The following is a 25,695-nucleotide window of genomic DNA, read 5'->3' as shown; positions in this document are numbered from 1 at the left end:
CTATTGTGAATGGTGGATCCTGTGTTCTCATCAGAAGCAGGAATTACACTAACTGATAAGGAAACTGCTTAAAACTCTTTTTAAAATGGACCAGAAATTAGTCAAAATAAAAAAAAAAAAGCAAAAATAATTAAAAAAAAAAAAATACATGTGAGACAAAAACCTGATTTAAAACAATAAGACGTTTTCTTATGACAGCTTCCCTTTAAGCTGAAAAAAAACAAGCTTAGCTGAATTCCAACATGTAAACCTTGTAAGAATGCAAACACCCTCCGCAGTGTTTTACTCCTGCACCGAGGACGTCCAAAAACCCCACGATCACTGCTGTAATCACAACAGATCACAGCAATCACTGGATCCAAAAAGCTCAGCTCTCCAGATCTGCTGGATGGGGGAATACAGGAAGGGAAGGAGGAAAGATGATAAGAGTTGTTACATCTATTGCTCAATGATGCTCTCACCGATCCTCAGAGTTACTATTCTGGCATTTAACCAGCAGAAAATGCCCCGTCAGTCCGTCGCTGGCTCTGACAGGTCACTGCGATGGCCAGTGATCAAATAAGAAGGCATTATCGGTCATTTCTGGTGTCAGGACTGACGGGGCATAATCTCTATTATTTATACCAGCGTCCGCCCTCTTAGCAATACATTTATTGGGGCTTTAAAGGAAACATGTCATCAGAAAATGATCTATTGTTTAAATCAGGTTGTGTTAAATGTATTTGTTTTATTCTTACACTTTCACATCACAATTTTTACTAAATAAAAAAAAAAGAATCAAAATCTTGCAATTTTCACTCTGGCCACTAGGCCTACTTTAAGACTCCTATTTCCTGTTTGGGCACATGGACATTAGCAGCAGCAGACTGACTCCGATCACATCTGTAAAATACAAATCTGAGAATGCTCCTATACAGGTCATTGTGCAGGGAGGAGGAGGAGGTGAGCTGTGTCATCACCTATATTGAATGGTGGAACCTGTGGTATCTACTGTATATAGAGGTGTTATCAGTAATTGTACAGGAGGAGGTGAGCTGTGACATCACCTATTGTGAATGATGGATCCTATGTTATGTACTATATATGCAGGTGTCATCAGTGATTGTCCAGGAGGAGAACTATGATATCACCTATTGTGAATGGTGGATCCTGAGTTATCTACAGTATACAGAGGTAATATCAGTCATTGTACAGGAGTGGGGAGAAGGTGAGCTGTGACATCACCTTTTGTGAATGGTGGATCCTGTGTTATGAGTCACTTTAAAGGAGGAGGAGGTGAGCTGTGATATCACTTATTGTGAATGGTGGATCCTGTGTTATCTACTGTATATAGAGGTGATATCAGTCATTGTGCAGGGAGGAGGGGGAGGTGAGCTGTGATATCACCTAATGTAAATGGTGGATCCTATGTTATCTACTGTATATAGAGGTGTTATCAGTTATTGTACCAGAGGAGGTGGTGAGCTGTGACATCACCTATTGTGAATGGTGTATCCTGTGTTATCTACTATATACACACACACACGTTACTTGTCATTGTAATCATGTCTGTAATAATAATGAGACTGCTGAAAAATCTTCTGTACAAGATCTTAGGATTTGCGGGGGGGGGTCCCAGCTGTCCCCCAGTGATTCATGTATAGGTGATACTGGTATAGGACGCTGCTCTGTTCCAGCAGGGGGCCCCAAATCTCCAACACTGTCCCTCTTCAGTCCCAGGCTGGGGGGCAGCCATACAATATATAGTTTGCTACTTTATAAACTTTTTCTAACTTTCCTAAAACCGTTTCCTCAGTATTGGGTGTTGGGAAGCTGATGTGGAGCAATCTGTTCAGCGTCCTCCTCCCGGGGCGACCACAGATTGTGAAATCCTGGCGCAGGGAATAAGCAGGAAACGCTGGATTATACATGGCCACTTCTGCTGAATCAGGTAGTTACAGAGAAGTGTAGAAACATCGGAAGAGAATGACCGGCTACAAAAACAGAAGAGAATCTTACAAAATAGGAAAGGTGCAGGAAACTTGTAATCACTTATTGAGAAGAATGGCACCGACGACTCAGAGCGTTTCCTATGCAGGTTCAACAACTGGACTGTTTGCTGGGAAAATAAAATGCAACGTTTGTAAGACTTTCTCACTCGTGCAAAAAAGTAATAAAGCAGTGTAAAGCATAGCGGAAATATCAGAAGTAAACAGGACGATTGCACAAGTACAATCTAATATAGATAGGGGGTCACTATGACTGAACAGCAAAAATCTCAAGGGGTGGACGGACACTTCTGATTAAGGGGTATTCCCACCTGCAAGTCTTTACATGATCAGAGCTGGATTCACAAGATTAGCTTATCCTATATCAGAAGCGGAGATTTCAGCTCTGAAGCATACTGGATCGTGAATGCAGTACAGAATGTCAGGCTCTGTTCACATATCCAGTTGCCATCAGTTTCTCAAAGGTGTAGGATTGGGCTGAGGTCGGGGCTCTGTGCGGCCGATCATGTTATGCCACCCTGAACTCCCCCAACCATGTCTGTATGGACCTCGTGCACTGGGCACAGTCATGGGGAACAGAAAAGGGAATTCTCCAAACAGTTCCCGCAAACCTGGAAGCTATAATTGTCCACAATCTCTTGTGCTGAAACATTAAGATTTCCCTTTAATAGAACCAAGGGCCCAATGCCGACCCCTGATAACAAGTCCATAGAATTATCCCTCTTCCACCAAGCTATACAGCGGGCACAATGCAGTCAGGCGGGTAACATCCTCCTGGCATTCACCAAACCCAGACTCCTCCATCAGACGCCAGATAGAGAAGTGTGATCCGTCACTGCACAGAACACGTTTCCTCCAGAGTCCAGTGGTGGCGACTTTACACCACTCCATCCGACGCTCGGCATTTTACTTGGTGATGTAAGGCTGCATGCAGATGCTCAGCCATGAAGCTCCCAGAGGGGGCGCAGTGTTTGTGCTGATATTAATACCAGAGGAGATCTGGACTGCGAAGTTATGGGGTCAGCAGAGTGTTGGTGACTTTCCTGCCATCGGTGACCCTGCTCTGTGATGTTACATGATCTGTGGATGTGGCATCAGGAAAGGTATAGTATATAAAGCACCGACTGAAATCATTAATGTTTGTGCGATCTACCAATGCTGGGAGTGGTTCTTAGCTTATAGGGGTCGTCCAGACGCCTGTCGACAATGAGGTCTGGGACTTCAAGTTACATCTCTGCTAAAAATCCAGACCAGGCGGAGTGTGTCCACCTTCCTTTCGGACACTGGGCCTGGTGGTGACGATGGCGTTTTAATACAGATACATTTTTACAGTATTGCCACCAAATAGTTGAAAAGCTTAAACATCTGGGTCATTGCTTTCAAAAACTTCCCCGATAGAGGTCACTGGCTCGGAGCGGTCGCTGTGCGGCTGGAGCGCCCTCTCCTCTAGGCACTGGATGCCCTTTAATAAATGTGGCCGTGCAGGAAAGGTTTCTTGTCACAAACGGCTCCGAAAGATTTTTATCTTTACCTGGTGATAAAAATAACTCCAGGAAACGCACAAGTAGAAAAAAAGAAATCACAAGCCGTGACCGCGTGATCGGCATTTTACAATCTTAGGTGTGATAGTGCAGCAACACGTCTCCTATAAAATGACCAGCGGAAGAAAATCTCTGCCCTAAACGTGAAGTCAATTCGGAGCTAGAAGATCCAATAACTGCTGGCCTGCTTGCTGACAGTTTCTAATATACAATTGAAAAATGTAGGCAACAAACATGGTCAGATGCTTTGCAGCAGTCAGATTTTACAACTGCTGACTGTTTCACTAATGTTGGGCAAAGACAGGTTTTACTTATATATAGTCCATCTGAAAAATGCAAATATGATAAGTGATGACTTGTGGGTAGGTGACCTATCACTGATGGAGTTTGTCCTCTGCAAACCCTGCTGAGAAATCCTAAGCAGCACAAACTTATGTCTATTGGTCCCCACTTTGGTTGGCGTATGCTCAGAATGAAAATGATTCTGATGCACATGCGCCAATTCACTGCTAAACTGCATACGCGTGATATCTGACACATACACCAGGGTAAAACCTAGTGACAGGTTCCCTTTAAAGGAGCGCTCTCAGCTTCTTTCTTCAAGATAGCTCCCAGGTTGGTGAACTCCTGAAATTTGACAGTTCGGACAAGGGCAAGGGTGGTTCAAATTGAACACACTCAGAGGGTCGCTTGCAGAGGCAGCGTTACCTCTGCAGCATAGGAGAAGCGCAGGGACATTGAAGCTGGCCGGAGCAGCGCTTGCAGGCTTTAAAGCATTGAGCCTGCAAGCGGTGTGTACTCCTTGCCTAGGAAACCGGTCACTCAGACTGCAGAGGTGACTGGTAACTAGGCATCAAGCAGTGCATTAGAAAATTAAAAATCCCTCTGTTTTTGAGAACAGAAATGATTTTTAGTAAGACGTAAAGTTACAAAACTTGCAATGTTGGACATTAAAAAAAAAAAAGACCCGACAGCCCGTTTTAGTTGCTCACAGAGGAATAGACGTCCATCAGCGCCCATTAGCTGGACTTAAAGGGGTTTTCCGACTAACAAAAGTTCATTTTAACCAATAGATCTTGGAATAATAACTTCTACAATTGGATGTGTTTAAATAAAATGTTCCTGTGCTGAGATAATCTTATAAATGTGCCCCTGCTGTGTACTGTGTAATGGCTGTGTCTGACTGTACAGGGACATGGTCTGATCATACCACATCTCCTGGGCAGGGGAGGGGGGAGAAAAAGAGTATACAGACAGGACAGCAGGGGATCACAGCTGATTCATTCTTTGAAGGAAAACATTGTTTAAAAACAGGAACGGAAATGTTTTATCTCACAAAAAGAATAATTTGCGATCCCATGCTGTCCTGTCTGTATCCTCTTTTTTTCTTCCCCTGCCCAGGAGCTGTGGTATGATCAGACCATGTTCCTATACAGTTAGACACAGCCATTACACAGTACGCAGCAGGGGCACATTTATAAGATTATCTCAGCACAGGAACATTTTTTTAAACACATCCAATTGTAAAAATTATTATTATTCCAAAATCTATTAAAATGAACTTTTGTTTGTGGGAAAACCCATTTAAAACAAAAAAGCAATAAAAAGGGCAATACAAATAAAAGGATTTTACATGAATTCCTTGCAACCAGAAAAAATGTAAAACCTGTCCGTTTATAACGACCACAGACAAGATAAAGATTCCCAATTCACATCAGGACTATAAGATCCCAGGTACGTTCAGCTGTATCACATCTAATGTAGTGTACTTAATTATTATATGTACCAAATGTCCAGCTGGGGGTCTTTATGTAGGGGAGACAGGGCAAAAACTTAGAACAAGGATGAATCATCATCGCTACACAATAAAAGGAAAAAGAATAGATCTACCTGTAGCCAAGCATTTTTGTTCCCCTGATCACAGCATAAAAGATATGAAATTACTAGTATTAAAAGGTAACTTCAAATCTCAGAGAGAAAGGAGAGTCTCAGAATATAAACTGATGATGACCTTTAACACTTTCAGAGCAGGAATGAATGTGTCGCATGGATTTATGTCATTCTACATCAACTAAGGAATGTGCTCCTCAGACCTGTGAGGCCATCACAACACTGGACCTAGTCACAGGATCATAAAACCTTCACACTCCTTATCTATTAACTGCTAAAATATTTATAGCCAGAACTGTTTATCTCTTCCACAATAACTCTGCTTTTCATCACCTGTCTTACCTATTGCATTTTTTTTCCTTGTGTCTTATTGTGTATAAATATGTGACTCTTCAGATTTTGTGTTATACTGTGCCTGATGAAGAGACCTGCGTAGTCTCGAAAGCTTGCAATTTGTTACCATCTTTTCAGTTAGCCATTAAAAGGTATCAACCACTGGGGACTCTCAAATCTAAATATTTTACATGAATGTGAAGTCTTTTCACTGTGATCCCAATAATGACCCGGCGATCGTGTTCTCGTGAATAATGGCCATTACTGCAGTCTGTTTACAGCTGTGATAAATCCGCCAAACTGTGCTCAGCATTCACACAACAGATGTTCCCAATATCAGTGTTTTTTCTCCTCCAACATTAAAGGGTATTTCTAGAAGACGGTCCATTCAGAGCACATGTGCCGCTTTCCGGGAACTTCATAGGAAGCTGCACCCCCCTATTGAGAAGTAACACGCTATGGAGTGGGCAGCCGACCCCACATGGTAAACCCACAGCACTGCCAGGGTCAGATCCATTTCACCCACCTTCACGTCACAAGCAATAGAAACAACTCTGGCGACACCACAACTTCTGCTACTCTCAGCTAAAAGCGAAGTTACATTTAGATATCCTGGAAGAATTAGTACAAACCTTCTCTCTGGGAGAAGTAAAACTGCATAAAGAGATATGACTGCAGCCATTCAGGACACCTGCTGATGCTCGGACGGTATTCACACTGCTTTTCACTGTGCATCAGTGGTATGAGGCCTGCCAATGCCACTGTACTGCGCTCCCATGTTAAAAAAAAAAATACTTGTATTTGTATTGGATGTCTCAGTTTAGAATAGTGTAGTGAACTACACTATCTATATATTATGGGCTCAGGAGCAAGTCAGGGTCAGCAGCACAGACCGGAGGTGATGATGCAGCAGATCAAGACTGCAGAACAGAGAGGAGCAGTAGAGAAGGATATGCAGGCAGAAGGTGGATCAGCAGAGCCAAATGTGCAGACAGCAGTGTGGACAGCATACATGAACAGCAGAGTTGAGTAGGCAATCAGCTATATTGTTGCTTGAGAAGAAGGGCACCTTGGAATAGCAGAGACAAGTAGGCTGGCAGGTATTTTAATGCAGCAGAGTAGAGAGTGTGGACAGCACCAGGAATAGCTGAGACAAACAGACTGGCAGCTGTCTTGATACAGTAGCATTGATAGTGCGAACAGCACCAGGTAGTAGAAGCTGCTTGCTGGACAGCACTCAGGCACCTTAGCACGCCGGGGCAAAGCAGGGAACGCGCGCCGGGACAAAGCAGGGAACGCGCGCCGGGGCAAAGCAGGGAACGCGCGCCGGGGCAAAGCAGGGAACGCGCGCCGGGGCAAAGCAAGAAGTGCAACTTGACTACCTGACTACTCAGGCAGAGCACAGCTTCCTAAGTGAGTTTTAAAGGCCTTGGATGAGGACATCACAGGTCAATAGCACAGAGAGAGCCGGCTGTACGGGAACGAAGACACAAAGCCCAGCGCTGGAGCAAGGACAGGTGAGTAACACTATTCTATGCACCAAAATAAAATAAAAGGAAGAAACCTGAAAACGGCTATTACTCCGTGTACTCAGGCATCCAGGCTCCCTACACTGAACTTCAGACAACCCCTTTCATTTCACTAGTTGTTCCTCAGCTTCAATAACTGCAGTGCGTTCCCCAGTTTTTGCACAAGTCTCTTCCGCCGTCATCAGGCCGTGAAAGCGCCAATCCACAAGTAAAGTCCTGTTATAACAGGAGAACAATCGAGACAAAGGAGAGCTGTGCGCTTAGCCGAAAAGCCGGATCACAAACACGAATATGGACGGGGACACAAAGAGCTGCTGTCATCAGAAGGGGAGAGAACGAGCTAGAAAATGTGGAAAACGTTGCATGGAGCATCACGGCCGGTCTGGGGGAGAACTCGCTGCTCACAGAGATAAATCAAGTTGTATCAAGGTCAGGTATCATAACCGCAGAAGAGCGAAGGTCAATACACAGCAGACACGTTGCAGCTCGCCAATATTGACTTTCCACAGCTCATTGCATTTCTCCTCCAGAAAGTCTGGAAAACACAGCCCCACGCGTTTCACCCAGTCGTCAGTCTTCGCAGTATATTGCTGTAATATCAGTGCCGCACTGCAGGACGAGATGCTACTAGTATCATAAAAGTGTCAGGCGAGACCCCAGCTGAAATGTGACTCCTGCCCTCCTTTTTACTGATACTGTCCCATTACTGCACGCTTCCTCAACCTGTAATTACCAAAGGGGTTAAGTGCTGGCGAGCATTGAAAAAGTGCATGGAGACTGAAGCTAAGGGCTCTTTCACAAGTCCTGATATTTCCGGTAACGGAAAAAACAGTACCGGAGATATCTGTGTCTGTGTGCACCTATGTGGCATACGTGTGAAAACCAGAGCTGAGCTCAGCGAGTGACAGGAAAACGCTCACTGAGCGCAGCTCCGGGACCCGCTCGCTGCAGGAGTCATTCTCCCCGGCTCCTTGGTGTGAGCGGTCGCATAGATTACAGCGGGGGACACTTAGGACAGGTGAGTATATGGATTTTTTTTATTTTAGTCTTATTTTTGCAGGTGGACGCTGCGGGAGCAGACTACTACTCATCATTATCCCCTGCTGGCGCTGATCGCAGGAACTGGCAGGGGACAATGATGAGGGCAGCGTTCAGCACCCGGAAATTGGGAACAGCGCTAACTGTACAGTGATTCCCAAGCGCCGGTACGTGTCACACGGATGGCATCTGTGTGCGGTATATGTTTACACTGTCCCATTGACTTGAATGTGTCTGTGTGATCCGTGCTGCCGGCCAAAAACAGACATGTCAGCGTGTGGAGCACACGGTCCCTGGAGACACACTGACATGTGTGCAGACTCATTCATGTGTCTACGTGTTTCAGTGTCTCCGATACGTGTGGAAACTGTCACCCCACGTACTGGAGACATGGACGTGTGAAAGAGCCCTAAGAGCCTGCAAGTGCTGCGCTCCTCGCCTAGGAGACCGGCCACTTCTGCCAGACTGCAACCAAGTCAATGAGCTGTGCACTATAGAATTAAAAATCCCTCCATTTTTAAGAACATTTTAGATTTTTATCTTAAAAGGGAAATTGCAAAGTTGCTTTTTTTATTATTATTTATTTACAAGTACTTTGTAATTTTACCCATCTAAATGGAACCAGTTGTTAGATTCCTGCTGCCTGAAGCACAAGCAGCATGGATCAGAGCCCGGCAGCGCGGCTGCAGCCAGGTATGCTTCACTCTGAAAAGCTGCAGTGCTGAATACACTTTCCAAAGCCGACCAGGGACTATGATTAAGGCCTCATTCACATGTCCATGTTTCCAGTACATGGGGTATCCATTTTATTTCACGGATGCCACACAAACCCATTATAATCTATGGTGCTATTCACATGTCTGTTTTTTTCTAGCAGGACAATGGCCAATACAAGTCTATGGGTCTGTGATAAACACGTACAGCTCAAGGATGGCATCGGTGTGCTCTACGTGTTTAACTTTGCAAAGTATAGAATATAATGACACGATCCCTTTAACAAGATGAAACGACCCCATTTAGCATGTCGGCATTAAGATGGTGATCAATGGTGAAGGTATCCTTTAAGAAGGGGGGGTGTGACTGTAAGGTATTAGAGGGATATAATTGTGGCAGTGAGGCTCAGACTTCCGGCCGTTACATAACGTTTCCAGAGCACTCGTTACACACTGACTGGCGCTATCTATTGTGCTGGAGATGCCGTGTGTCAGCGATGGCGGTATTATTCACTACATAGGAGGATATGTTGCAATCTCCATACAGTAACGTCTGCTCCGGTCACGGGTTCAGACACGCCGTGATCTCAGATTCTGACTTCCTTCTGCTGTATCACATCAGGACAATCAAACGTAACGGGAAACGTCACCTGATTCAATCTCAGTGCAGATAAAAGCATCATCAGTACCAGGGTCCTGATCAAGGCCCTCAGTCAGAGAGGAGGGGGCTATAAAAAGGGTCTCTCTTTGGAGGATAAAGAACATTCATATATTACAGAACAAGCTTATTTCAACAGGAATTGTGTAATGCCATTTTTTCACCAGTGGTGGCGCTGCAGGGAAAATGAACACTTGTTACAGTGACCACCCACAGATCAGAGCTGATCGCTGGGATCAGGACCTCTTCTAAAACAAAGCTCAAATTTCATTTTATGGCACAGACATGATTCAGCCAAATTTATTAAAGAGCATGAGCTTAAAGGGGACCTGTCACTTTCTATAAAATATGTAATTTTTTTACCTGGTGTAAATGCCGCTGTTCTCCTGAATCCGGCGATTTTTTCCTTTTGTTCCTGCTCCTCTCTGTTCCCGAGATATGGCCTCTTATTCCTTGTATATAAATGTAATCTTGTTAGGCAAATGGGTGACACCCACAGAGAAGATTCTAAGGCCACACCCACTTGTATAACAAGACTAGATTTATGTGCAGGGAAGAAGGGGCCATATCTCGGGAATGCAGAGGCGCAGGAACAAAAGGTAAACATCGCCGGATTCAGGAGAACAGCGGCATTTACACCAAGATAAAATAAATTATGGCACGTGACGGCTCCTTACTCCAAGGCACTGAGGCCCGATTCTTTAAATATTGCATTCAATGTCTTAAGGGGACCTCTCACATTTTATGCCCCTAAATCCGCCGCAACCACCAGTGCGCTCGTTTCTAAAAATTCCCCCCCTAGTGGCTGCTGAAGGCGACCAGAATCTTATTTCATTATATGACTTTATTTAAAGATTTGTTTGATGAGCTCTAAAAAAAGACAAATCCCCAAAATAATCTTCACAGAATTTTGGATCAGCTTTGATTAAAAACAAACAATATAAAGTTTACGTTTCGAAGAAGAAAAAAAACTTTTTCGAAAATCCTGACGTGAATTTTTTTTTTTTACGGGAATATTTCTACCACCAGTCGGCAAAACTCACTAAGGTTTAATCAATGAGAATTCTTCCCGTTATCACAAATGGAGATTTATGGGTTAATGTTAGGACTGAACCAAGTCACAGAGTTCAGCTCTGGAGGAAAATAATGCACAGGAAGCAAACGGAAGCCCCCCACAGCGTCCATCCACACAGAGATTCCACAGGACCCCCAACGCTCCGGCCTAAGTCACCAGTCTGCAGTGAGAGTAACCCTTTCACTTCTGTGTCCTGACAGTTCATCATACAAAATCTAACACCAATGACTTGTAATATGTAGGGCATGTTATATCTGTGCAGAATAAATCCAATAATCCGGTACTTGGAATATGTAATAATCCAGAATCACGGCTCTGATCGCAGCAGTTTAACCCCTTATACACCACTGTCAACTGTGACAGCAGCATTTAAACTGTTGGAAATGATGTGCAGCTGGTGGCCATGGCAGCCTGGGGGATGAATGAAGGGCCCCAGTGCCCCCTCGCCGAGGCTTTACTATATTCTGCAATATTACAGTGCGTTATACAAGAGCTCATAGGTTCAAGTCTACAAGAGAGACAAGCAAAAAGAAAAAAAAACTTGTAAAAAGAACTCTATAGAAATTGTAAAAAAAAATTCTAAAAGTAAAATTAGCTAAAAATGTAAAAAAAAACAAAAAAAAACTAAAAAGTGTAAAAACTATAAAGTCTGAAAAACTCTTAACACATGAAAAAAAGAAAAACTATAGGACATAAACTAAAGTGTAAAATATATATATATATATGAAACAAATGTAAACAAAGTAAAAAAAAAGTAATGTAAAAGGAAACTAAAAATTAAAAAATATGCAAAAAAAAAACTATAAAGTGAAAAAAAAATTATATAAAAATGTAAATCCTCCTTTTCCAAAACATAAAAAAATGTAAGCTAACTTGGCGATTGAATCTACCAAAATAATGGAAGAAAAAGATCAGAAAGTCGTACGGACCCAAAAATAGTGACGATAAAAACGGGGGCTCGTACCGCAAAAAAAAAAAAAAAAATTGACCAAAAAATAATAAAAAAAATTGAGATGGGGTCATGGGGACCCCCAGGGGCCAAAGGCAGGAGGGGAGGGGGACATTAGCCCATTAGTTTTGTGCTGATCTCTGCTGGTAGTTCATGTGTTTTCCCCCAGTTCCAATAGTCTGGCACCCCGGATAATCAGGCACAGAGGTAATTGCCGCACACACAGTGTGCACAGGTACATATCAACGCCTCACACATTATACAGCCGCATATAATGCTCGCACTGTGACGTCACAGGGCTCTGACACTTCCTATATCCAGGTCACATGTCAGCGCTATTACACACGAGCGGTATACACACAGTATATAGACCGGAGGAGGGGGAGGACACACATGGGGTATACAGCACGGACAGGGGTCTGCACGCCGCGTACACCCACCGTGTGTGACTGCAGGCTCTGGCTGGCCTCTATGGCGGCGGTGAGCGGCACCGTGTCATCCAGGAGCAGCTTGGTGGCCGCTGGTTTCTCCATGAACGCCATCCCGGCGGCGGCAGGCGGACTACTGAGCGCAGGCCCGGCAGTGCCGCGGGGCGGGGCCAGGAGCGCTGGGCGGAGCGGCGGTGACAAAGTGGGCGGGGAAAGGTGGAGCTGCCTCCATGATGGGCGTGGTTTATACGGAGGGGCGGGGTAAGAAGGGATAAGTGACAGTGAGGGGCAGAGCGAGTGTCAGTGCGGCGGAGACGTGCCGGCTTATCACACCGCAGCGGGGGAGACATGGAGGAAAGGAGCCATCCTTCATCGCAATCTACAAATCATATATATTATATATACATACTTATTTTTTTTATACCATTTTGAGGTCCTTACAATTATTTTTTTTTAATTACTTTTTATTTCTAGGAAGATTGGCCTTTTACCGATGCAGTAACACTGACAGCTTTATTATTTCCTTTTTTATTTGTTTTGAGTGATATAATAGGTCTTGAACTTCTATATATATATATAGTAAATTACAGCTATTGGACACCTCTGGCAGCATAATGCCTTAAAGGATCGGGCATGCTGACATTTTAATATGCCCAATCTAGGGATGAACGGACCCGGGGAAGTTCAGGTTCTGCTACACGACCCAAACTTTATTTCAAAGTTCAGGTACCAGAACTGTACAGAACCTCATTGAAAACCACACACATTGGTTAGTTATAAATTGCCAGTAAGATTCGCATGTCTAGTAGCGGTTAGTGGGCATCTGCAGCGCCTCTTTTGATCAGCGTGACATTGTACCAGGCCGGCTAATCAGATGAACCAGGACTGTCGGCAGGTAGGAGGCAGTTCACACAGTACTTACCTGCGCGCAGGACAAGGGTCCTCGTTTATTTGTTCATCTCTAATACTCACTGTACTGATTTCCCACTGTTGTGTCTGGTACTTTCTGTTTAGTCCAGATGGGCATGTGACCGCTGCAGGCAATCGCTGGTCGCAAAAATAAGCAACAATGCATCACAACTGCAGCGGTCATGTGCCAATCTAGACAGAAGAGGAAGAACTAAGACCATGGGGGAGGGGGATCCTGGCCGTGTTGGATCAGAAGTGACAGAACAAGTTTGAAAATGGGCAAAATAATAACGGAAGGTTCCTCTGATCTCAGTCACTTATCCCCAAAAAAAAAAAAAAAAAAAAACAGAAGTTGTACAATACAATTTACATAACCCAAAAAGTTGCCATGAAAAATAAAACTTTTCTTCTTTAAAAAAATATTTTTTTAATATGGCTGTTTCGGGCAGTGTTGCAGATATTAGGGTGATCCAGGAAACCTGAGTCACATGTTCTTTTCATTGCTGACATTTTCATGCATATGATGTTACGTACCTGTCTCCGCTCTCCGGGAAAGGGCTCTGCTCCTTTGCCCTATGGCTGCTGCCGTTGGGTTTAACAAGATGTTGGCTTTTTAAAGCCGATTTGGACACACACACGTGTCTGGGTATTATGTGTTTGTTACATCATCTCATCAAACTCCTGTTTTCTTTTACAATCTATATTTGCTTCCTGGCTCGGACCTGCAGCTAACGCTTCGTCTGCTGTAAGCATAACAAGCTCCTCTCTAGAGACTGTTCACACTATTATCACTCCTGCATCAAAGTGCATCGTCCCCATAAAATAAAGAGTTTGCCTCTTCATCTCTGCTGCCTGTGGCTTCCATTGTTTGCTTATTAACCCTTCGTCTGCTGAAAACATTCCAAACTTTCCTCTGGACTAGTTCACATTACAAATGCTGCGGCTATCCCTGGACTGACTATACATCTTCAATTCTTGCGCTTGTCTACCTTCCAAGCTCTGTCTTCTGGAGGTGTCCTGGTCCTGTCACATATGGTTGAATGCACTTCAGCAGGTGGCCAATGGCTGTTGGATGTTGGTGTGAACTCTGCCACATGTGGCAGCTGCAAACTAACAACTCATGCTAAGGGAAGCATTGCAGCCGTATTTTTTCCCTCTGTATTACAGCCACGATTGCAAGTCTCATGATCCAAACTAATGGCAACATATAGACTTCTAATTCTGTCCAAGTCAGAAGATCCTCGTTCACACCAGGAATTGTGACAGTAACTCAGTCATGAATGAATGTTTACTACACATTTAAAAATAACCCAAATTATTTTTTATATATTAGACCAACATATTCTGTTCCAAAGACATCAAGCAAAAGACTAAAATAATCTTAAACTTAAAGAATATCACACAAAGTCTTATACTCCTGGGAAACCTGATCAGTCGCCAGGAATCAGCACTTTCACGGTCCCTTCCATGACGGTCCGGCCACCATCAGCGGCTACACACGATACGCTGATGAACGCCAATGCTCTCTTTACCGCCTTCACTTGTGCTCTTGCTACGACTTCTTCCCCAGCGTGGAGAGGTGCCGGGAAGCGAATGTCCTGGGAGAGGAGCACGCAACCGTCCCCTGGCAGCTTCGTGCCCAACACTGCGGACACCAGGCCATTGAGGAGCACCCCATGTACCACGGGTTTTCCAAATCTTGTGTTCTTTGCAAAAGTCTCATCAAGGTGTAGGGGGTTAGTATCACCTGTCAGCTCCGAGAAGAGTCTAACGTCCTTCTGAGTGAAGTTCCTGGAGATCTCGGCGGTGTCTCCCACCTGCAGGTGCGACAGCCTTCGTATGAGATGACCGAAGCAACCCAACATGGAAAGGTTGGAGGAACCGGTGAAATATCTTCCACTGGTGACCACGTGATGGAGCATCCTGAGGAACGTCTAGTCTAGGACCAGTTCTCTGCTGTTACCAGCCAAAGCCAGCAGGAAAGGGGACGTCTGACGGAGAAGGGACATAAGAGGTTAGTCTATTGCCCAGGGCTTATTTCATGTGTGCAGTAGGGGCTCGCACATTATATAGCATCATCTGTAGATTGGGTTTGTGCTCCGGATTAACAATTACTAGAGATGAGCGGACCCGAGAGAGAGTTTTCTAACTCCGAAGTTTAGGTTCCCATACGTCTCAATGGAGTTCGGGGTCATGTTCAAGTAGGACATAAAGTTTGGTTGGGTAACAGAACCTGAACTTCCACGGGTCTGCTCATCCCTAGCCATTACCTATTTGTGTTCACACTCAGGCCCCATTCACCCATCAGAGTTTCACCTTCACCTTTTTTTTGGGGTGGAAAGAACAAGAGCCCATTTTAGTCAATAAGCCTTTTCAAACTTCAGTAATTGTGTGCAAAAAAATGGAGATATATCCATGGTTGGTTCGATTTACAGATCAAACGTGCTATATCAAGTGAATGTGTCCGCAAAAAAAATAGCGTGCGGTCTGTTTTTACTGACGAGGGGCTCATTCACACAAGCGAATATTTGGTCACTGTAACGTCCATATGCTCGGCAGGCAGCACGCCGACCCAACAGTGCACAAGGGCAACTTTCCATACTTTCCCCAGACTCGTGCATGTCCATAGCAGGCTGCTCCTGCACCCGGCAGCGAGGTAGACGAGCACATGGAGCTGCGCACCTAGCGCCGGCCCCTTTGGCAATTTGAAGACGTGACTGGCCCAAGACTTAATATGGTTGGGTGAACCCAGTATACTGCTATGAGGAGCCTGGGAAAAATGGATGGCATATGATAGGCGACGTGGCCTTAATGTCCACTTACACTGCAGGATTATCATGATTGAGTGTTCCCAAGAACGCTTATTTATTTTTTCCAGGATAATCGTGCAGCGTAAACAGGCAACCGATCACCTGATGAAGCCGCGAAACGCTCAATTGTCAGATGAAATCATCTTTTTGTGCTGCACAAAAGTAAATCGTTCTCGGCAGCGCATCGTCCTGTGTAAACAGGACTCGTGCTATCGACTATGTGCACTGAGCGATTTATTACTGTTCTGTGTACACTAGCTATAAAATGCCCTGACAACCAGCAAACATGTTGCCGGCGGCGGTCATTTAACACTGCACATCGTGTAGTGTGAATTGACCCCTTAGGGCTCGTTCAGACAAGTGTATGTCGTATGTGTGCCAAATGATGCCATCGCTCCTGCCTGCACTGCCATCTATATAGACCAGAGGAAGCTCCTCTATACGTACTCACAGCAGGGATATGGGGGGCATTGTACAGTCACAAAAAGAGGAAATAAAACTCAATGCAAATATGGCATAGCAGAGCCGGCCCAGTAATACGGGTGAAAAAAATAAAAACATACAGTAAAAACTTCCTAAATGACTACTTATGTATAAAGTGGATGTATCCGGGGCCAGGTGCCCAATGCCATAGAGCCTTACTATCAGCTATGCAGCAGGACTGCAAAAACAAGTCACCCCAGTATCTGTTTGTCACGGTCATGCATCGCTGCTACAGACACAGTCACCGGATCCGTGATGGATGAGGATTTACCTCTAACACACGAATGCTGCACTGCAGGCCCTGGTATTGTCCCAGCAGGGTCAGAGACGTCCACAGCTTCACGAGGCCGCTGTAAGAAAAGATCAAATGCAACAAATACAGATCAAATACACAAGGACATACTGGTAAAAAATACAAATAAATGCAAAGACAAAACTACCCCTGTGTGAACAGCTGCACTGAAGACTATTAAAGGCTAGAGAAACCTTTGACACGGAAAATTTTATTTCACATGAAATAATATTATTGTACTAAGTTTAAGCCTGACAGCTTCATTCCTTTATTCATTTTCTGACCCCATAATATACAGTTTCCAGCCTGATCCAAGAATCAGATGTTTTTCTTGTGGGAGTGTCTCTCTCAGTAATATAGGCTGGATGTGAGCTCTGTGTGTATCCAATGAGAGGATGTCTTCGCTGCTCGTATATCAGCACAGCTTCTATCCTGCACTAATTTGCTCTGCATGTGCTTTCCTCATTTATAGCCTGCTTTCTCTACCCTCCCTGAGATACTTTCTCCCCTCTCCGTGCTTAAGTTTACATTTTCGAAGGAAATAAGCAGATAAAATTTTGTTCTATGACGTCTAAGTACATAATTAGCATCTTCAATATGCAGACAGGAAATATACTAATTATGGCTTGACTTACACAGAGTAAATTTTACCTGTTGATCACCGCTCCTTACCTGCTCTTGATCCTCAGTATGGCACACAGGGTCTTTTCATCAAATTTTAACAGGTCCAACGGGAAGGAAACTCCGACCTGAGAACATGGACACAATGCGCAATTTTGAATCTTTTTCTCTGTGTACAACAATTATATCTAGGGTTTTTAATGGTACCAGTCAAACTAGGTCTCCTTTTGTACCTTTGCACCCCAACCTGTAGAAACTGTGTGTGGTCACCTCCTTCCATTTCTTGCTTGGGATCCATTTTTATTTTTTGGGGGAGGAGTTCAACCCTTCTCACTGCCCATTGGAGCTACTGGATGTCCTATATATAATGGTCACAATCGGCCATACAGTGTGAAAATAAGGGTATGTTCACACAAAGTTTATTTTTTTTTTTTAATTAGATCTGTTCCAAAATCCTCCTTAAAAAAAAAAAAAAAAAAACTTTTCAAGAAAAAAAAGGGGATTTTCTTGAAGCGCTTTCCGCTAGAAAAATTCAAGTTTTGAACACCTCAAAATTCAGTGTGAGCATAGCCTGAATGGACAGAGAGGAATAAGCCGCTGCCAGATACATCTGAGAACTTAGGATGAGGCATGTAGAAATTCAACATGCCCAATCCTTTTCTTTTCCCTCCCAATATAGACCGATGTTAGTTCGTAGGAAATAACAGTTTATTATATATTACCTCTCCATGCAAATCCTTTAATGCTGAGACAATCAATGCCTTGAACTGAGCTGCAGAAATCTTGGGGGTCTTGTCTTGAAAGACTCTGTAGATAAGACACAGTCGGTTATATGTGGCGGTACAATTCATGTAGCAGATTTTATAGATCCTTACAGCTGAGTCTTCAGGTAATGATACTCGGAGAAGTTCTTCTGCACAATCCTCTGGTACGTGGTGGCTTCTGCAGGGTTGGGTCTCTCTTCCATGCTTATATAATCAGCTTATAGAAGAGAAGAAAAATGTCGCTATTTTCTGGATCTGACCACTAATGACTGTTCCATCTGACCTGATTAGTTATACACTGTGCAAGGAATATTAAAAAAAAAAAATTAAAAAGTTTATAAAATACGCAAATAAAACAGTAAAAAATGAATAATCTGTATGTACTGCAGATGAAAGGACATGGGTGACATCTACTGGTCAATTATGAGTATTACACGTACACTAAAAGGTAATAGTAAAGGTTAGAGCACGTAGTGTATCTACGCAGCTTTAAAGAGGTATTCTTCCAGATTCGGAAAACCCGTGCCCCAGCTGCAAATTGTATTAAAAAAAAGAAAACTGTTCTTTACACCCCTCCCCGGGTCCAGCGCCAAGTCTCCACGACTGCTCCTTGTGTCTGCCATTGCCTGCAGTGTTGATGTCTCGTAGACAGCGCTGCAGCTAATCAGTGAGCTGAATTGACATAATGAGCTGCTCAGCTAAGTGACTGGCTGCAAGGCTGTCGAAATGACAACAGACACCGGGGCAGCGATGTAGACTAAGCACTGGACCTGGGCATGGTGAGTAAAGCCAAGTATTTTGGTTTTTTTTCCCCAAACAAACTGCGCATGGGAACAGGAGGTTTCCAAAACCGGAAATCCACCTGGCCAACGTCTGTACATTTTTTTAAACAAAATTAGGTAGCCATTGGCCACGGAGGGGAGACGGCGTTTCATCCACATGCAGCCGGCCGGTCCAGTTGAAATCAGTCTTCATACTTAAATGAAATGTGCAGGACCTGGTAGCTTTTCCTGGATAAGCAGCCAAATACTCCCTACGAGGGGTTACCCTCTTAGGGCTCGCACTCATCAGCGTAAAAAAAAAAAAAATCGCTCCGATGTTGTTCCTGAGAAGTAGGACGAGAGTCATGCGAGTACAATGTGATTTTTATCAAGTAGAATCCGTATGCAATGTGTTTTTAACATACTGTCATTCTCTATCATTTAACACTAGTTTACAAACTAATAAAACAATCATAGACAGACAGAATAAATAGGATAGCTGTCCTGTAGATATTTAATGTCACAAGCCCACTACATATGATAAACTAGCACCCTTTATTGCCTTTCATGTGCACTAAAGTGTGTTTAGCCATTTTAAACCTAATAACTAATTTATTTTTAAAAAGTGGCTTGGGGTCCCCCTTATTTTTACTAACCAACAGAAAGAAAGCAGACAGCTGGGGGTTGGTGTTATTATTCTGGGAAGGGGCCAATATCCATAAAGGTTCCCAGCCTATTAATAACAGCTCACAGCTGTCTCTGTAGCCTTTACTAGTTATTGGGGGACCCCACGTTTTTGGTTCCCTCCTTATTTTTAACAACCAGCAAAGGCTAAACAGACCGCTGCAGACTGATAATAATAGGCTGGGAGGGGGCCATGGATATTGGCCCCCTCCCAGACTAATAACACCAGCCCTCAGCTGCCCCAGAAATGGTGCATCCATTAGATGCGTCAATTCTGGCGCTTAGCCTCGGCTGCGTTGGCAGATGGGGTAATGGTTTTGGGGTTGATGTCAGCTGTTAAATGTCCGCTGATATCACACCCAGGGGTTTGTGATGGAGAGGCATCTATTAGACACACCCAATATTAACCCTGTAGTCAAAATTAATAAAGACACATACAGAGAAAACTCCTTTAATTGAAATAAAACACTCCCCGACAATTATCCTCATTTACCCATTTATTTCCATAGAAATCAAAGTTATCCTCACCTGTCCGCCGTAAATCCATAATAAGGAGGTCCCACGACGATCGCCAACTCTGCTACATCCAGAAGGTGTCTGGCTTACTGGAGCAGCTGCTACTGGGAGAAAATGAAGTTATATTCTCCCAGCAGCTGCTCGCTTTCAGTCATCGGACGGCTACAATCACTCCCCTGCACCTTGACTGACTACCTGGCCTGCTATATAGCGAGCAAGGACGGTTAAAGCCCCCTGTCTCCGCATCCAATAAGTTAAAGCCAGCAGCTGCAGGGAGAAAAAAAAAATTCTCCCTGTACCCAGATGAATGTTTTAAGCGCAGTTTACCATTAGGCATACAAGTAAATAGGGTTGGGGGTATTTTTAGCTGTCACGCTCCCTTTAAACTCCTATAGAGCCCCCTCCCCCAATCGCTCACATTTCATCAGTAGCAGAAAATAGGATCTGCGGTACCATGGAAGGCAACTGCGCAGTGTGGGGTCCCTGCTGGTGCTCTCTGGGCCCTGATCCATCATTGCATTTTCTCCTTTACTTTTTCATTTGCGCCTTCTTTAAAGTAATTTTATTTGTTATAATAATTCTAAACAATTTTATTTTTTTATTCCATTTTATTTATTTTTAGGTGTTCACCCGGTTTCTTTTTTAATTTTCAGTGTTATGGGCGAGATCTTTATTTTCTACACATTTTCAGACAATTCATCAATTGCGACTTTTTAAAAAGTTTCAGACTTTTTGCGCAAATCTATTCTAAGTATTCCCCCTCCGGAATGATTTTACCTACGTCTGAAACTTTAAAGTTAGGTTAAAGACAAAAATAAAAAGCATTTTTTTGGATTCTGCGAGTAACTCATGAACGGCCGGCGCCTTTTGTAAAAAATTCGGACTACAAAAAGTAAAAAAAAAGCACAAAGTGACTTTAAATTAAGCACAAATAATTAATAGGGCCCTTATATCAATCATATATTAAAGGGGTTGTTCATAGGATAGGTCTTATATAGCAGATGGGTGGAGATCCGACACCCGGCAAGAACTTTTCTAGGCATTTGCGTTTTATGGTTGTAAAAAGAGGATGACATGGCACTACTTCACATGACGCAACATATCTCTCTGCTGGACACATAGTGGGGGGCACGGAGCAGAAGACCCCACCTCTATAACATTGATACGCCAGACAGAGGTCCTTGAACGACCCTTTTAATTAGGAGGACCTCAGACAGCAGCAGTAATGGAGCAAAAGCACCTGAGTGACCACTTACATTAATAAGTCATTGACTTTCCATTTAAAGCCACCAGTAATACAACACTCACCGGCATATTCCCAGAGCAATGAACCCCACAAGATTCTGCAACCTCGTGTTTCCCTATAAGACGATATAGCAATATTTTAGGTAGGCGGCCATATTTAAGAAGACCAAAACGCATAGACGAGTAATGATTTGGCTCAGCCAAAATGGCGCCTAATGTGGAGACATCACAAGTAACAGCTGAGCCTCTTTCTTCTATAGTCTCCTGTGCGCTCTGTAACTCTTCCCCCGGGAACTGTAACATTATTCTTACCGTTCCTAAACACAGTTGCCAAAGACTGTAGTATGCTGCCCTCTAGTGGACAAATAGAGTAAGTAGCGGAAGTCATAACGAGAGAGAACAAATTGCGGAATATTCGGGCTGCGCAGCGCATATTTCTTTCTTCCTCTCAGCGTCTAATATGTGGATTTATCATGTATCAATAACTATATGTATTGTAGGTTGATAGAGAAACGGATGTATATCACTTTAGGACAGCGGACAAGGTTTCCTAGCTTTGCCAATTTATGCAAATTTTACATTATTATTTACAAATTGGTAAATATTGGCCTCCTGAAATTACTCCAAAGCAAAAAGCCCAAAATGCAGTAAAAATTCCCCCCTTCTAGTTGAGCTTCCTCATAGCTAATACACAGTACAGCCCTCCAAAGTATGGAAGACAAGAAAGATAATGTGGCGCACATACTGTGCCACAGCAGTTTTTATTTTACGGTAAGCCACTTCCTTAACCGTGCTGGGTCCTTTATATATGACCACACCAAAATATAGATCCTAGTAAAGCCCATTATGTTCCCACACAGTACAGGTGCCCTTTCATGGTCCGAACAGTGGCCCTCACAAAGGTGGCATCATAGTACATCCCCCACACACAGTATGATGTCCCCACAGCACATCCCCCACACACAGTATGAGGTCCCCACAGCACATCCCCCACACACAGTATGAGGTCCCCACAGCACATCCCCCACACACAGTATGAGGTCCCCACAGCACATCTCCCCACACACAGTAAGATGTCCCCACAGCACATCCCCCACACACAGTATGATGTCCCCACAGCACATCCCCCACACACAGTATGATGTCCCCACAGCACATCCCCCACACACAGTATGATGTCCCCACAGCACATCCCCCACACACAGTATGATGTCCCCACAGCACATCCCCCACACACAGTATGATGTCCCCACAGCACATCCCCCACACACAGTATGATGTCCCCACAGCACATCCCCCACACACAGTATGATGTCCCCACAGCACATCCCCCACACACAGTATGATGTCCCCACACACAGTATGAGGTCCCCACAGCACATCTCCCCACACACAGTAAGATGTCCCCACAGCACATCCCCCACACACAGTATGATGTCCCCACAGCACATCCCCCACACACAGTATGAGGTCCCCACAGCACATCTCCCCACACACAGTAAGATGTCCCCACAGCACATCCCCCACACACAGTATGATGTCCCCACAGCACATCCCCCACACACAGTATGATGTCCCCACAGCACATCACCCACACACAGTATGATGTCCCCACAGCACATCCCCCACACACAGTATGATGTCCCCACAGCACATCCCCCACACACAGTATGATGTCCCCACAGCACATCCCCCACACACAGTATGATGTCCCCACAGCACATCCCCCACACACAGTATGATGTCCCCACACACAGTATGAGGTCCCCACAGCACATCTCCCCACACACAGTAAGATGTCCCCACAGCACATCCCCCACACACAGTATGATGTCCCCACAGCACATCCCCCACACACAGTATGATGTCCCCACAGCACATCCCCCACACACAGTATGATGTCCCCACAGCACATCCCCCACACACAGTATGATGTCCCCACAGCACATCCCCCACACACAGTATGATGTCCCCACAGCACATCCCCCACACACAGTATGATGTCCCCACAGCACATCCCCCACACACAGTATGATGTCCCCACAGCACATCCCCCACACACAGTATGATGTCCCCACAGCACATCCCCCACACACAGTATGATGTCCCCACACACAGTATGAGGTCCCCACAGTACATCTCCCCACACACAGTAAGATGTCCCCACAGCACATCCCCCACATACAGTAAGATGTCCCCACAGCACATCCCCCACACACAGTAAGATATCCCCACAGCACATCCCCCACACACAGTATGAGGTCCCCACAGCACATCCCCTACACACAGTAAGATGTCCCCACAGCACATCCCACACACACACAGTATGATGTCCCCACAACACATCCCCCACACACAGTAAGATGTCCCCACAGCTCACCCCCCACACACAGTAAGATGTCCTCACAGCACATCCCCCACACACAGTAAGATGTCCCCACAGCACATCCCCCACATACAGTAAGATGTCCCCATAACACATCCCCCACACACAGTAAGATGTCCTCACAGCACATCCACCACACGCAGTTAGATGTCCTCACAGCACATCCCCCACACACAGTAAGATGTCCCCACAGCACATACCCCACACACACAGTATGATGTCCCCACAGCACATCCCCCACACACAGTAAGATGTCCCCACAGCACATCCCCTACACACATACAGTATGATGTCCCCACAGCACATCCCCCACACACAGTATGATGTCCCCACAGCACATCCCCTACACACACACAGTATGATGTCCCCACAGCACATCCCCTACACACATACAGTATGATGTCCCCACAGCACATCCCCCACACACAGTATGATGTCCCCACAGCACATCCCCTACACACATACAGTATGATGTCCCCACAGCACATCCCCCTACACACACACAGTATGATGTCCCCACAGCACATCCCCTACACACACACAGTATGATGTCCCCACAGCACATCCCCTACACACACACAGTATGCTGACCCCGCAGCAGATACCCCACACACAGGGGTGGATTAAGAGTAGCAAGGGCCCCGGGCAGTTTAGAAGGCGCGGGCCCCCCCCGCACACACACACCTGATTTATCACGTGACATGTCACATGATCCCCTGTGATAGTTCACGTGAAATTAATTTGGCACAATATTAATTATAATAATTTTTTTTAGGCTGTGTGCCCACTATGCGGTTTTTAAGCGTTTCCGCAGCGGCAATTCCGCTGCAGAAACGCTTAAAAAACGCTTGGTAGAAGGCCTGCCATGTTCCCCAATGATAATCCGCATGTGCTGTGCACATGCTGCGGAAATTTCCGCTGCGGATTATCATTGCGGAAAAATCCGCAGCACTACCAATTATTTTGCAGAAGCTCTGCGTTTTCGCCGCCATTGACTTGCATTGGAACGCTTGGAATCCGCATCACTGCATCTGTACATGCAGAATCCATGCGTTTCAAGGTACGGATGGTACCTCTGGAGAAGAGGAGACTCTCCTCAGGACCCGGGTACCATAGAACCAGTAAAAAAAGAATAAAATAAAAAATAAATATTATACCTACTGTACCTTCTGATGGCCCCCGGTGTCTTTATCCGATGCGTCCTGGCTTGCCGGCAGCTCGTGATGGTCTGAAAAGGACCTGCCGTGACGTCATTTAGTCATGTGACGGGTCACGCGATCGCTGACGTCGGCAGGCCATCAGAAGGTAATTATATATTTATTTTTTACCATTCTTTTACGGTCACACTATATAAATCCATGCCGTTTGCATGGATTTACATAGTGTGACCAAGTTGTCAAGCACTTTCTAAGTGATGCTAAAATCGCTTGGAAAGCGCTTGTCAACCCACATGCAGAAATGCATGTGAAGAACGCTTCACATCCGCATGTCCCTGGCAGGAAAAACGCATGTACAATACGCATGTACAATCCGCATGTACAATCCGCATGTGTTTTTTCTGCCAGGGAGATGCAGAAACGCTCAAAAAAAATCCGGAGCATTTCTGCATCGTGGGCACATAGCCTTACATTAATTGTATGACTCAATATGGAGCACACGTAGCCATCTATACACGGCGGGAGGCCACACGGCGCCATCTATACACAGCGGGAGGCCACACGGCGCCATCTATACCCAGCAGGAGGCCGCACGTAGCCATCTATACCCAGCAGGAGGCCACACGTAGCCATCTATACACAGCAGGAGGCCACACGTAGCCATCTATACACAGCAGGAGGCCGCAAGTAGCCATCTATACACAGCAGGAGGCCGCACGTTAGCATCTATACACAGCAGGAGGCCGCACGTAGCCATCTATACACAGCAGGAGGCCGCACGTAGCCATCTATACACAGCAGGAGGCCGCACGTACCCATCAATACACAGCAAGAGGCCGCACATACCCATCAATACACAGCAAGAGGCCACACGTAGCCATCTATCCACAGCAGGAGGCCGCACGCGCCATCTATCCACAGCAGG

At 45.0% G+C, this 25,695-nt stretch overlaps 3 protein-coding genes across 6 annotated transcripts in view; all 3 read right to left on the bottom strand.

Moving 5' to 3' along the window:
* Positions 1-12,351, bottom strand: part of PXK (PX domain containing serine/threonine kinase like) — a 49,471-nt gene extending 37,120 nt beyond the window's left edge. For 2 of the 3 annotated variants that reach the window (XM_073644635.1, XM_073644636.1), the window contains exon 1: positions 12,155-12,351. In XM_073644635.1, coding sequence (XP_073500736.1) covers positions 12,155-12,256 — 102 coding nt within the window. In that variant the 5' untranslated portion in view covers positions 12,257-12,351. The remainder of the gene's footprint in view (positions 1-12,154) is intronic. The other variant, XM_073644634.1, reaches the window with a different exon arrangement.
* A 1,998-nt stretch (positions 12,352-14,349) lies between these two features.
* Positions 14,350-14,973, bottom strand: HTD2 (hydroxyacyl-thioester dehydratase type 2). Its single transcript, XM_073642752.1, has one exon. It carries the CDS (start codon positions 14,971-14,973, stop codon positions 14,482-14,484), a length of 492 nt encoding a protein of 163 aa, XP_073498853.1. The 3' UTR covers positions 14,350-14,481.
* RPP14 (ribonuclease P/MRP subunit p14) lies at positions 14,905-21,408 on the bottom strand. 2 transcript variants are annotated; one of them, XM_073642753.1, is made up of 6 exons: positions 21,291-21,408; positions 18,133-18,319; positions 17,980-18,064; positions 17,309-17,385; positions 16,616-16,694; positions 14,905-15,042 (listed from the first exon to the last, which is right to left on the bottom strand). In XM_073642753.1, the coding sequence occupies exons 2-6, from the start codon at positions 18,222-18,224 to the stop codon at positions 14,986-14,988; spliced, it is 390 nt and encodes a 129-aa protein (XP_073498854.1). In that variant the 5' UTR covers positions 18,225-18,319; positions 21,291-21,408; the 3' UTR covers positions 14,905-14,985. The 2 variants fall into 2 exon arrangements, with proteins under 2 accessions (XP_073498854.1, XP_073498855.1); XM_073642754.1 differs by having other exon boundaries at positions 18,133-18,238.
* Positions 21,409-25,695: the final 4,287 nt, after the last annotated feature.

This window comes from Phyllobates terribilis, unplaced genomic scaffold, assembly GCF_046119375.1.
Source record: "Phyllobates terribilis strain yellow unplaced genomic scaffold, ASM4611937v1 Scaffold_8__6_contigs__length_399053987, whole genome shotgun sequence".
NCBI classification, from domain to species: Eukaryota; Metazoa; Chordata; class Amphibia; order Anura; family Dendrobatidae; genus Phyllobates; species Phyllobates terribilis.
This window is presented reverse-complemented; position numbering and strand designations above follow the sequence as displayed.

Bases quoted from the DNA above. Each gene is read 5' to 3' on its own strand.
- HTD2 (XM_073642752.1), bottom strand. From the start codon at position 14,973: ATGCTCCATCACGTGGTCACCAGTGGAAGATATTTCACCGGTTCCTCC.
- RPP14 (XM_073642753.1), bottom strand. From the start codon at position 18,224: ATGGAAGAGAGACCCAACCCTGCAGAAGCCACCACGTACCAGAGGATT. The intron at 16,695-17,308 runs GTAAGGAGCGGT...CTTTTCTTACAG, and splicing joins ATACTGAGGATCAAGAGCAG to CGGCCTCGTGAAGCTGTGGA. The intron at 15,043-16,615 runs GTAAATCCTCAT...CTTCTCCGTCAG, and splicing joins GCAGCATTCGTGTGTTAGAG to ACGTCCCCTTTCCTGCTGGC.